The sequence below is a fragment of the Callospermophilus lateralis genome, chromosome 2, assembly GCF_048772815.1.
Source record: "Callospermophilus lateralis isolate mCalLat2 chromosome 2, mCalLat2.hap1, whole genome shotgun sequence".
Taxonomy (NCBI): Eukaryota; Metazoa; Chordata; class Mammalia; order Rodentia; family Sciuridae; genus Callospermophilus; species Callospermophilus lateralis.
The window spans coordinates 203,588,679-203,602,088 of record NC_135306.1 but is presented as its reverse complement, the minus strand read 5'-3'; the positions used below and the strand labels follow the sequence as shown (position 1 = coordinate 203,602,088).

The 13,410-nt window shown below is 61.7% G+C and overlaps 1 protein-coding gene across 3 annotated transcripts in view; it reads left to right on the top strand.

Annotated features, from left to right (window-relative positions):
• Macrod1 (mono-ADP ribosylhydrolase 1) overlaps positions 1-13,410 on the top strand; it is a 141,998-nt gene that overhangs the window by 111,230 nt on the left and 17,358 nt on the right. For 2 of the 3 annotated variants that reach the window (XM_076847434.2, XM_076847436.2), the window contains exon 4: positions 12,282-12,311. The exons of the other annotated variant lie outside the window; for it this stretch is intronic. In XM_076847434.2, coding sequence (XP_076703549.1) covers positions 12,282-12,311 — 30 coding nt within the window. The remainder of the gene's footprint in view (positions 1-12,281; positions 12,312-13,410) is intronic. 3 annotated transcript variants of the gene reach the window in all.

Sequence of the window (13,410 nt, the reverse complement as noted above, 5' to 3'; positions counted from 1 at the left end):
CTCCTCTTCTTCCCACCAGGGATACCACCTACCCTGTCCCCACGCCTGTCCCCACGCCTTCCAGATGCCCAGCCATTATCCCCAGCAGAGGACTCGCTTCTGTGGAGACCTCGGCTTTCTTGACTGGGCAGCATGCACCCGTTCACACACCCTCCACAGGAGGAAATGTGGATCCTGCCTCGAAGGCCAGCCACGAGACGGACAGCATGGGAGCTGGACAGCAAGGGCCAAGGGCAGGGGAGAGGGAGAGCCAGGAGGGCTATGGGGCAACTGAAGGACGCGGGGAGAGGTCAGCCCAAGATCGGGAACTCCCCATGACGGCCAGAGGGAAGGGGAGGGTGAGGCCAGGGGCTGGGGGATTCTTCAGGAACCCAGAGCCTCTAGGGTCCTCACCTCCTCCCTCTCCATCCGGTCCCTGTCCCTGTCCAAGATGGCTACTGCCTCAGTCTCCCCCAGGACCCTGGGGCTCTCTAGGCCTCATGCCAGGGTCCAAGGGCCCAGCTCAGCCAGCCCGGCCGGGGGCTGCAGAGAGAGGGCCCTCTCCCCTCACCTGCCCCAGGACTCAGGCACCTCCTGGGCCTCCCCCAGCCTCCCGGGCCCCCCACCTCTGCAGGGCAGCAGAAACCACTCAAGACCGAGCCCCGGGAGGGGATGGGGATCAGGACTGGGCTTCTGAGCCCAGGTCCCCTCCCAGAGTTCTGGGGAAGACAGAGACATCATCTTCTGGGACCCTCCCCCAGTCTCCACCTGCCCCTGGGGGGCTCCAGGGTGATGAGCAAGGATGTGCTAAGCCCGGGTCCCCCTCTCCAGATCCGGGGGTTGCTGAGCCTGCTCCGGGGCCAGGCTGGGCGGGCTCACCCCCAGCCCCTCACCTGCAGGCCCAGGTGCCCAGGCCTGGGGGCCGCTGAGGCCGGCGGGGAGGGAGGGGGAGGGGAGGGGAGCCAGCGCCAGCCGTGGGGGCGGGGCGGGATGTGGTTGCCCGGCAACCACCACGCGGCAGCTCCGAGGAGGGATTCTTAAAGAGCCGAGCAGGAGGGTTGGGCCGCTGAGGGCCCAGGCTGGACCTCGCATACCAATGGCGGCCACGGCCAGCCTCCGCCTCCCTCTCCTTCCCCGTGTGGAGCCCAAGCTGGGAGGGCAGGAGGGCAGAGAGGAGGGGTACCCGAGCCAGGGGGTCCCTGCGGTGGGCAGAGCAGGGACCCCGCTGGGCTGCCCTCTTATCCCCATAGGACAAGACCCTGATCCCTCCAGGGCAGGGGGACTCCCACTTGAGGACCCTCAGCATCTTGCTTCGGGTTCCTCTCCTCCTAGGGCCTCAGCTCCCAGCTGTGCCAGGTGGGGGGGTCGGTCGAGGAGGCCTTGCTGGGGTCCAGGGAGGATCCTCCTGGTGTCCACCTCCCAGTCAAGCCGTGGGCAGTGTGCTGTGCACATAGCCACCACCTCCTGCAACTCACTGCCCCTCTCACCTCTGAAGACCGCTCCCGGCTCCAGCACCTTCCATGATTCCCCATGGCCGTGGGGAAGGTTCCAGAGGGACCGTGGGCCTGACCCTACCTTCAGCTCAGTGCACTCCCCTCTGCTGTGCCCCTCTCCCGTAGCCCACCCCTCCCCACTCCAGGCACATTGTCATCCACTGCTCCAGACATGGTGGCTGAAGCAAGGTCTATTGAATGGATAAGCGGTCCTAGGAACAGCCCTTGGGTGCCAGGCCCAGGCTGACCTTTGGAATCCAGGGGGAAGTGAGGCGGATGAGGCCCTCCTGCCATAGGCCACCAGGCCAATTAATGATGAACCAGCAAGCAAAGAGTAAAAGATCATTATAGAACCATGCTGTGGACTCCAAAGGAAGTGATGACAGACATAGGCAGATACTTCAACTGGGTGGTCCGGGGAGGCTCCTTAGAGGGGGTAACATTTTCACTGGGACCTGAAAGATAAGAAGGAGCCAGTTTGGGAAGAGCTAAAAGAAGAGTGTGTGAGACAGAGGGAACAGTATGTACAAAGGCCCTGGGGCATGAGAAAGCCAGGGCCATTTAAAAAAAAAAAAAAAAAAAAGGAGGCCAGAAAGTTGCGGGGGAGGGGAGAGCAGACTTTGGAATGCAGCCGGGTATTTGTGGAGGGGAATATGGATTTTGTTCTAAGTATAATAGGAAGCTATTTGAGAGTTTTGATCAGGGAAGTGACATGATCTAATTTATATTTTAAAACGATCATCTGAACAACCACTTTGGAGAGCAATTTGGCAATAACCAGTAAAGATGTGCATATACCACAACCCTGCAACCTGCTCCCAGAGAAACGCCGGCACATGCGCACACAGACGTGCACAGATGACACCGCCGTTGCCCGCGGGAGGCAAAGCTGGGCACACCTGTCCGTGGGGTCGGGAGAGAAAGGACGTCTGGGTGTGGGCTGCCTCACCCTGGAACGTTCCAGCCTGGGTGAGTGGCGTGGGCCTGTACCTTTCAGGGACACGCCAACCTAGGTAACCTGTTGTCGCAGGGCACATGTAGTGGCCCTCTAAAGAAAGCACGCGCCTAAATCAGGGGTGGGGCCTCTGCAGGAGCGGTGCGCTGCCTTGCCGCTCGCCTTCAGGCTGGCCGTGGGCCGTTTCCTTGCTCTAAGTGAACGCCTGAGCCGGGGTGACAGACAAAGAATAAAGGTTTCTTGGGTCACGGTTGGTTCTGGTTCTGGAGGCTGGGAAGCCCAGGACGGCGGCATGGGCGTCTGGTCAGGGCCTTCTTCCTGCAGCACAGCCTGGCGCAGGACACCTCGTGAGCACCAGGCCAGCTCAGGTCCCACTTGGCAGAAGGCCACCAATGCCATGGTGGGGGGCATCCTCATGACCTCATCGAGCCTTCCTCACCTCCCAAAGGGTCACCTCCAAACACCATCAACAGGTGAAATGTGGGGTTAAGCTTCCAGCACAAGAACTGGGGGGACCCCCAGACCGGAGAGCTCACATCTGTACATACACGGGCTTTTCTATGTAAGAAATAAGTGGAAAAGGGTCCCAGGAGCTGGGGGGGGGGGCCACTGAGGGGCTGCCGGGTGGGAGGGGACGCTGGAGGGGGCAGCAGAACCCAGGGTGCCTCCTTGGGGAAGTAGGACCCACCCCGCTGCAGCTGGGCAGAGGAGGCCGCCCGCCCCACGCTGGGCAGGGGTGGGGTCCACAGCCACCAGCAGGCCCTCCCAGCCCCCTTATTCCCTACCTGCACTCTCCCCCAGCGGTCTGCCAGGGCCCGGCCCCTCTTCCTGCAGAGATGGCAGGACGGCTGGCTGGGGCCCAAGCCCTCTGGGTAATTGGGTTTCAGGGATGCTCATGGATATGCTAATGGCGGGATGCTGAGCGCCTGCCCTGGCTCCTGGGGGAGGGGAGGCCCAGCAGCAGCGGGGGTCCCACAGCACCTGGCCCACCACCGAGCTCTGGACTCTTGGGAGGCCAGTGCCTGACCCCAGCCCAGCTCCCCAGCTTTGGCAGCCGGGTGACCGTGAGCAAGCCACTGGTGGGAGGGATGCTGAACCTCTGAACCTCTCCTCATCTCCCAAGTGGCCAAGATAATAGGACCCCCTCCCCGGGCTCCTGGTCCACCCCACACCCCTGGCCCAATGCCAGGCACAGGGGACAGGGGACGTGCTGGGTCAAAGCCCCAGTAGCCAGTTTCTGGTTTGGTTGAAAGTTAAGAGTTCCTACGGGGGACGAAGTGTGACAGGCCGGCGGGCGCTGCCTGCTGAGCGACAGGGTGACTCACTTTCCTCTCGCTGTTTGTTTATGTGTATTATCCAATTTGGGGCAATGAATCTGAATTTCTGGCGTAACCAAACGCCAGTGTGTGGAAGGTGCCCAGAGCCGGGCGGAGAGCCGTGTCCAGGGGATCTCTGGGTCTCCAGGGGCTTGGGGTCCCGCTGGGCGTCCCAGCCAGAAGATGGTTCTCCAGGGGCTCCGCAGGGGCAGAGCCCAAGGAACCCAGGCAGGAAGGGGACAGAGAGTCCCTGTCTCAGGAGACCACAGCCAAGTCACCTCCTTGGAGCTAAATGGCTGGGCAGTTTCTGCAGGGACAGCCGTGTGGCGGGAGCCCTCAGGATGGCCAGGGGTGGGGCCTGAGGAGCCAGGGTGGGTGCAGAGCTGAGGGAGGGTGATGGGGGTGCAGGGGCAGGGAAGGGTCTGGAATGAGGTCACAGGAAGGAGAGCAGAGTCCAGGAAGGAATGCCCGGTAGCGGCCCCAGCTGCCCTCAGAGGAGAGGCAGGGGCCGAGCCCTGGGGGACAACCAGCCAGGGCCGATGAAAAGTCCAGCTCCGACTCAGACCCACAGAGTCCAGATCCCACCGCGTCCCCTGCCCAGGTGGCCTCAGGCCAGCCCTGGCTGTGAAATGGCCCTGCACGCCCGCCCGTGGCTCCCCAAAGGCTGGTGACCACTCCCACGCCCCCAGCCTCCTCCTGACTGGGCCTCGGGCTCCCTGGCCACCGCCACAGCCAGGCCCAGTGACTTCCGTGTGTCCCCCTAAAGTTCACGTGCTGGAAACTAATTCCCATGGGGACAGTACTCCAAGGCAGGCGTTTGGGAGGAGATGAAGGTTCCTCGCGGTACCCATGCCTTGGCCCTGACCTCCCGGCCTCCAGAACTGAGAGCCAGTGGACCTCTATTCTTCATGAATTCCCTAGACTCAGGCATCTTGTGGGGGTTTTGTTTTTTGTACCAGGGATTGAACCCAGGGGCTCTTAAACCCTGAGTCACATCCCCGGCTCTTTTTATTTTTTATTTAGAGACAGGGTCTCAGTAAGTTGCTGAGACTGGCTTTGAACTTGTGATCCTCCAGCCTCAGCCTCCTGAGCTGCTAGGACCACAGGCGGGCGTCACCGCGCCCGGCTCGGGTACTTTGTTACTTAGGGCAACTGAGACAGGCCCTCCCCGCTGTGACGGTTTTACGGCAATTTTATCATCTGGGGCTCAGAAAGGCCTCAGTTAAACGCCCTCCCCATTCCCAGAAGAGGACACCAAGGTCCTGGGAGGTGGAGCCACTGGGCCAAGGCCGTGGTGCACTGGCTGCTCCGGAGGCCCATGGTCACCTCATCTCTATGGACCTCAGTTTCTCCCCCCGGGAATGAGGCGGGCGGGTATGTTGAGAGGATCCTGGGGACACACTGAGTACCCTGAGGCCCCTGCTCCCTGTCCCCTCCCAAGCCGGGAGAGTGTCCAGCAAGCCCCCCGCTTCCCACCTGAGCACATTCACCGTTAGGGACAGTGACCTCAGCCTGGGGGACGCGGCTTGTCAAACACGTCGGCTGCTCTCACAGCTGGGAGGCCTCTGAAGGCTCTTGTTTTACCTTCGGAATTCAGCGCGTCTCACCTTTGATTCCGTCGCGGACTGCTCCTCCTCTGAAGCCTGTGTGAAACGGACGGGACTCGGGGACCACGGGACTCGGGGACCACGGGACTCGGGGACCACGGGACTCGGGGACGACAGGACTCGGGGACCACGGTCCCACCTGGGCTGCGGGAGGCGGGGGATGGATAGCCGCCTCCCTGGCTGTCAGGAGGACTGTCAGGGACTCCCATGGGAGCCAGGCTCAGGGCGGGTCAGGGGCAGTGGGGGCCCCCAGCACCTTCCCTCTCTCACAAAGGCTCCCTGGCATGGGCCCCTCCTCTCCCCTCACTCTGCCTCAGCCACAGGGGGCCCTGCCTCAGGACCTCTGCACGGCCGTGCCTGCCTGGCGCATGCTCCTCCGGGCTGGCTCCTGTTCACCCCTCTGGGTCTGTCTCCCTGCCCCCTCCTCCTCTCCTTCACAGCCTCCGCATTAGTGACACTGGTTCCAGCTGTACTGATTTCGCTGTCTTTGTCCCCCTCCTGGACCAGGAGGCCCTTGCTGTCTGTGTCCCAGTGCCCCAACCCACAGGGGCAGGGGGCACAGGAGGAAGCGGCCAGGCCAGGGGCTGGGGACCCAGGGCAGCAGCCCCAGCGCCTGTCTAGCTGTCCGGCAGCCAGGGAGGTGTGTGGAGCCACCGGCAGGGCGATGAGGAAGGCAGACCCTCCAGGGACACGCAGAGGGGCCAGCCTGCTGCAAGGTCACCGCTGGCCGCCCAGCCACTCCCAGCCGGGAACCTGCTCAGCGCTTTCCTCGGTCACTGCACCACGGCCTCCCCTCGGACACCCCCACTCCCCCCACCACCTGGAGGACGTAGTGGTCCCTGTCAGGAAGGGCCAGGCAGACGGGAGGGGACAGAGGTGTCCACAGGCCCGGGCAGGCTGGCGGCCACTCTGTCCTGAGAGAAAACAGGAAACCCCTTCCCTCCGAGGGTCTCAAGGACTTTTGTTGTTGTTTTAAAATATCAACCTATTGATTGATTGATTGATTGATTGATTGATTGATTGATTGTGGGGCTGGGGGGAACCAGGGCCCCCACACCCCAGGCCCAGGGCGGTTTTAACTGGGCAGCCGGGGTGAAGTCGGGGTGGTTGGGGTTCTCCTGGGGAGCAGGGCCCTCTGTGGCTGAGCACCCTGGGTGTCCCCCAGACAGGGTGAGCATCAGGTGAACTCGTGGGCCCAGGCCCAGCGTGTGCCTCCGTGGCCCTTCCTCCCTTAAAGAGCTGTTAAAGGGGCTGGGGACATAGCTCAGCTGGCAGAGTGCCTGCCTCGCACGCACAAGGCCCTGGGTTCCCTCCCCAGCACCAAAAAATGAAAATAAAAAAGAGCCGTTAATAAACGACACTTTAAACCAGGCACGGTGGCACACGCCTGTCATCTCAGCAACTCGGGAGGCTGAGGCAGGAGGATCGAGAGTTCAAAGCCAGCCTCAGCAATGTGAGGCCCTAAGCAACTCAGGGAGCCCCTGTCATTAAATAAAATACCAAATAGGGCTGGGATGTGGCTCAGTGGCCGAGTGCCCGAGTTCAATTCCTGCTATCCCCACCCCCAAAAAAACCCCTGATAATTTGTGCCTTTGTTGGTATAAAACAAATATATTTAACTTGTTTTTTTAAAATATTTTCTTTGACCTAGAAACTTATTTTTTTTTTCTCTGTTAAAAGCAAGGCTCCTCCGGCCCCTGTTCCTGCCTCCCGAGTCCAGGCCTCAGGGTCTCAGACCTCTCTCTGTCCTTCCCCTCCCTCCTGCCAGGCTTGAGGCTGCGAGGCCCGGGGGCTGTGCTGCCCATGTCTGAGCCCAGCACAGCCCTGCACACAGTTGGCACTCAATTACAAAGCTTCGTGTAGAGAGTGAAGTAGGGGCCTGTGTCGCCTTTGTTCCTGGGCCTCCTCTAACCTTTAGTGACAGTGGCCAAGCACGTGGGTCTAGCTGTCTCCCTCGCACTGGGCAGTGGCCACCTGCCAGGTCCTAACTAGGCCGGGAGCTGGGGCACAAACTGGGGAGACTTCGCCCTGCCCACCCCCGGGACAGCCACAAGGGCCGGGGGCCGCGGGAGTCTGGGCCTGGGCCTGGGAAGGCGTGGCGCAGGCAGAGGGGCAGGGGGGCTGGCGGAGGGCACTGCAGGAGCAGCAGATGGTGGCGGGAGGGGCTCCAGAGGATGTGTGGCAGCAATGACTGGCATCCAAGGCCCGTCAACGTCACAGGGGCCACACTGGGCTCAGGGCCAGCTAACGGAGCCCCGGGAGGTGTGCCAGGGTCGCATCCAAGGCAGGGGACCACCTCGACCCTGTGGGGATGGTGGGGCACCTCCAGAGCCTCGAGGTGGGGTGCCAGGTGGGAACCTGCACCCCACCCGACCTGAGCAAGCCCTGAGCCTCCCCAGGGCCCCAAGTCAACCTCACCAGGCTCACTGCACCCCTCCCGGAGGCCAAAGACCCCGGCTGAAAGGTAGAGGGGGCCGTGGAGCCACCTGCTGAGGAGGGGCCACCTGTCCACGGCACCAGAGTGGTCGCCATTCAGCACGCGGACTCCTTAGAGGTATAACTGGCATGAAGAGGGTGACCGGTTAGACCTTTCAGCTTAATCTCAAATGTGCACTAGTGACCGTAACCATGGCCAGGGGTTCCTTAGCTCTGTTGGGCGGTGGTAGTGGTCATTTCTGTCTGGTCCTTAATCAGGATTTTAGATTTTTCGGGGGTTTAGTTGTTTACTTATTTATATTCGGTGCTGAGAATCTAAGCAGTACTCACACATGCCCGGCAAGTGCTCTACCACCGAGCCCCAGCCACAGCCCCCAGGATTCTGGATCTATCCCCCTGGGTGCCCCGTGTTGGGGACAGCTTGCTTTTGCTGTCCAGTATTTGTAAACTTCCGAGATCTCAGAGAATTGCATTTTCAAGTTATCAGCCAGAAAAAATACCAATGGCGGTTAGAAATTTGAATATGTTGTTTGTGACGATCCAGCCGCAGTGCTTCTCTTCAGAAATTTATGCTCCTGGACAAAATTGAGGACCGAGGGCTTATTCCTTTTCAGTCTTTAATGAAAATACATATGAAATAGGTTGCCCCGGGGTCGCCTTAAGGCTCAAAATGGGTGTTTTTCTTTCTCAGCACCTGGTCCTTATTAGCCAATTACCTGGAATTTTTTTTCTTTCGTATCAAAGATTGAACCCAGGGGTGCTTGACCACAGAGCCACATCCCCAGCCCTATTTTGCATGTCATTTAGAGACAGGATCTCACTGCATTGCTCAGCGCCTCTGCCATTGCTGAGGCTGTCTTTGAACTTGTGATCCTCCTGCCTCAGCCTCCAGAGCTGCAGGGATTACAGGCATGTGCCACCACACGGGCTCATATTTGAAGAGAGGGTCTCACTATGTTGCCTAGATTGGCTTTGGGACACCTAGGCTCAAGTGATCCTCCTGCCTCAGCCTCCCAAGTAGCTGGGAACACAGGTGCATGCCCAACGCCCAGTCTTTCTTTATTTAGAGAGTAGGCTGTTCATCTTGCTAAATAATTTTCAAAGGACTCTGCTTCTAGAGTATGCCAGTTGTTACATATTCTTGCAGATCAGAACTGGAGCGTTTTGGGCAGAGCCAACCGCTAGTGCTGCAGGAGCTAAAAACTAATGTGGCCCTGTCACAGGGACACATGCCTGTAATCCCAGCCTCGAGGGAGGGAGGCTGAGGCAGGAGGATTGCAAGTTCAGCAACTTAGCAAGACTGTCTCAAAATAAAAAATAAAAAGGGCTAGAAAATGCGACTCAGTGGTTAAGTGTCACTGGGTTTGATCCCCAGTACCAAACAAAACAAAAACCCCACAAATTAATTTTTGTTTATTCTTATTACTGAATATGAATTTCTGATCAAAACACTGATTTGAACACGATAAACCAAATACCTATTCTGCAAGTTGACTCTTCAGTTTTGGATCTTAAAATTCAAGTGACTGCTGGGTGTGACAGTGCACACCTGTCAGGGAGGAGGGTCACAAGTTCGAGGCCAGCCTCTGCAACAGAGTAAGACACTCTCTCAAGATAAAAATCAAAAGGGGGTGGGGGCAAAACTCAGTGGTAGAGCCCTTGCCTAGCACGCGTGTGGCCGTGGTTTGATCCACACACACACAGACCCGTTTGCTGGGGTCAGGTCTGGGCCCTGGAGTGGACTGGCTGGTCACATGTCCCCTGCCTCCTTTCAGATGGGAAGCGTGCAGCGTGAAGAAGATGGGCCGTGACAGGCCGCCCTCCTGGGCGGAGCCCACCTCCTCCCCTTCCCTGTCACCGCGAGCCTCAGTTCCCCGTTTGAAAAAAGGGTGGAGGTCCAGCTGTGATTAAAGCCTCAAACCAAACTGAGGAAAGCCTGGGGGGCAGAGGGGGCCCAGGGCAGGTGAGGCGGGAAGGGCAGCCAGAGGCCGCGTCTGGGAGCTGCAGTGCCCGGAGCTGCCCTGCTTCAGGGTGGGAGCCACACCCAGGGACCACCTCCTGGAGCTGTGGCACTGTGCCCTTCTCAGTTGTCCTCCTGAAGCCTCCAGGCCTTTTCCCTTGGACAGCCTGGCCCCCTGGGGGACTGGGGACAGCCTTCCGGGGCTTGTGTGGCTGGTCATTAAGGTCCCTGGGGAGAGGAGACTGGAGCCTCAGGGAACCAGGCAAGGACACCAGAACCCTCACCCATGGGCCATCTGAGGTTGGCAGAGGGACACGACAGACTGGCCCCCAGGATGCCCATGACCAGGGGACCCCGGTGCTGGGCCTCCCTACCCCTTCACACCCGTGGCCGATAAGGCCACCTGGCCTGGCCTCGACCACCTGGTGGAGGCCTCCCCTGGAGAGGCGCACTCCCTACTCCGCCCCTGGCTGGGCGGCCTCAGCAGGTCACCTGCTGGCTGCCATAGGCCGAGCCCACCCCGGCGGGGCTGGGTGCGGGCAGCGGCCTGGCCATCCCCTGACAGGGGCCTGCAGAACAGCAGGTCAGCGCCCCCTCCTGTCCCTTCAGGGCTGGCTGCCAACCCCTCTGGCTCTGCGTCCCCTTTGAGCAGGAGCCAGCTCGTTTGCAGCCGGTGTTAATTAAGAGCGAGAGGTGCTGGGGGAGGTGAGCGAGGCCAGGAGGGCAGCTTCTGCCAGCCACCGGCACAGCCCCCGGGGCCGGGGGAGCCCAGAGCGGGACCTGGGCCCCCAACCGCACTGTCCTCCCGCGCTGGCTCCTGGGCAGAGCTGCCCAGCGGCCCCGCCCCCATCCCTGCGGTCAGATCTGCTGGGGCAGGAACAGGGTCAAGGCCGCATGTGGCAGGGCCCACCGCTTGTTGGACAGGACTTGGCAGAGGCAGGCCCTAGGCCTGGCAGGGGTGGAGACAGTCCGCCCTGACAGTCCCCCTTGGGGTCTGCCTGCTTGGAGTCAGTCAGACCCAGCGCTGACCCGGCTGCTGCCACTGGGACAGCTCCGGGCCTTGGTCTTCCTCTCTGTAAATTGGGAACAACAGCCCCTGCCCGTGGCCGAGCTGTGATGGGAAATGGGGTCACCTGTGCCAAGCACTCAGTCTGCACCTGGAAAGACGCTCTCCCCGGCGGGGGGCGGAGATGTGCATTCCTGGGGCACAGGCCACGCCAACGCCCCGGGAGCCAGCCCCCCACGGCCTGCCCACAGCCCCCGGGGGCCACCATGCTGCGCCCCCGCGGACGCTTTGGCCTGACTGGCCCCTGCCTTCCCGCGGCCCCGCTCCTGTTCTGGAAGCGCGGGGCCGTCCTCGCCTCTCCATCTTAATTAGCTGCTTGTATTAATCTCGCAGTAACGTGGCGTCTTGCAGCCCTGGGTTTCAGGCTGTGGAATTAATTATTCCCCAAGCAAAAAGCTGTCAGGTCTGGGAGACCAGCCACTCGGAGCCACCCGACACCACTTAGCAGCGTCCATCGCTTCCGCACTCGGCCCCAGGGCCAGAGCCGGGGGGAGCCTCACACAAGGGTGCCCCCAGGCCTGGCGGTGAGGTGGGGACGGACGGGGCCCCACGGAGCCAGGCCTCCTGAGCCGGGGGCTGAGGCCCGGCTGGCCTCCCCACCTGGGGCCTGCTCACTGGACCTGCTCCCTGGCACCGAGTCCCCTGCTTAGCACAGAGGCACTCTGTGGGGCCAGGAGGGGGAGGCCAGGCCGGGCTGGGGGCGCTGACCAGCCCAGCTCTGCCACTCCGGAAGAGGGGCTGCCAGCCTCCTGGTGGAGGCAGGAGGAGACAGCCAGCCCAGCAGAGGCGGGTGGACCGGGCTGCTCTGGAAGGTGGAGGCCTTCAGACCTGCTCTGCCTGGTGGTCTGCTCTCGTCCAGGCAGGGGGCTCCCTGTCCCTCGACATTCACCCCAACCCCAGGAGGGGGCTGTCCCGCCTGATTCCACGTGGCGAGGCGGACATGGGCGCTCCTCCCTCCCTGGGCCTAGCCAGTCCTGGTGGCTCCCAGGCAGCACCCACCACACGTGCAGTGGCACAGCTGCTCCTGGTGGCTTCCAGTCTGTGTCCCTTGGTGGCCCCTCTGGGCAGGAGCAGGGCTTCCCTGTCCTCCCCACCCTGCGTCAGGCCAGCCTCCGACGGGCCTCAGGAGACACTGGGGGTGAATGGACGGTGCCTGGAAAGACCCTTGGCACTTGTCACTTGCACCCATGTGCAGCTGCTCAGGGTGAGCCGGGGCCTGTGTCCCCATCGCTGTCACCCTACTAACCTCAGGTCCACTAGGAGCCTCCATGGGGGAGGACTCCTGGCCCCTCTCCTGTCCACCATCATCTGTCCCTCCTCGGGCTGGGAGGCCCTGTGCCTAGAGCCTGAGGGCACAGGCTTCTGATGGGCCACCCCCTCCCTGTCCCCACAGCCCCCTGTCCCCAAGCTGCTCTACACTGACCTTCTCTCTCTCTCTCTCTCTCTCTCTCTCTCTCTCTCTCTTGCAGCCAACAGCTCCCTGCTTGGAGGTGGAGGTGGTGAGTGGACCTTCCTCTCTCGGCTGGGGATGGGTGGCCTGGTGACGTCTCCTTGCCCCTGCTTCTCGGCCAGGCCAGTTGCTGTCACCGAGGCAAGCTGGAGGCCCGGTTCCGCCACAGCTGGGCACCCTGGACAGCCCAGTCTCCCAGCACAGGCCCCCTGCTCTCTGATGAGGGCCTGACCAGGGCCAGTGCTGCACCCCTCTGCCATGTGGCCTCGGGAAGCCCTGTGCCAACTGGCCCGGGTCCCCACCTATGAAGGTGACGTGACCATCTCTGCCCTGCGCTGGTGACCCAGGTGGCTCTGCAGCCAGGACAAGGTCTCATGAAGTCAGGGGCGCTCCGCCCACAGCTGAGGCCCTAGGGCACTGGTCGCTCACTGTTACTGATGTCCACCAGGGAGCAGGGACTGTGGCCAGCAGGAGGTCAGAGGTCAGGGGGGCCTGGTGGCCAGGGATGCGGGCCAAGGCCAGTGGGTGCCCAGGGTAAGGGGGCCTCCGTGGCTTCGTCCCATCAACTGCCCACCAGGCCCCAGAGCCCCTCAGCGGCTTGGGCCCTGCTGGCCCTGCGGCCGCTGTCTGAGCAGGCGGCAGGATGATTGGTGAGCCGGGGGCCAGGGGTTAATGCGACGCCGGATAAATCCCGGGGGCTGTGTTTACGGCAGTGGTGGCGGGGCCCAGGCCAGGTTTTAAAAGGGGGAAAATAAAAGGGGCAGCGGAGGTCAGGAATAAATAAGAGCAGCTTGAGAGCTGGGGGACCAGCCAGGAGGGGGGCTGCTGTGGCTGGAGACTGTCCCCTCCCTCCCGGCTTCTCCTCTAGCTGTCCCTGTGGAGGTCACAGCTACCGGGAGGGGATGTGGCACACACTCAGAGGCCCTCTCAGCCTGTTTTGGGAGGACTTGGGGGCTGTGGCTGATTGGCGCCTGCCGAGCTGCACCCACAGCACCCTCTCCTGTGTCCCCTCAGTCACCACCTGGTGACCGAGTTCCCGCTGTGTGCTGGCCCCAAGCTGGGTGCCAGGACAGTCACTGCTGGACATCAGTGGGCCGTCCCTGCCCTCTGAGCTCACAGGGCAGAGACAGAGCCCCCCACCACCCAGG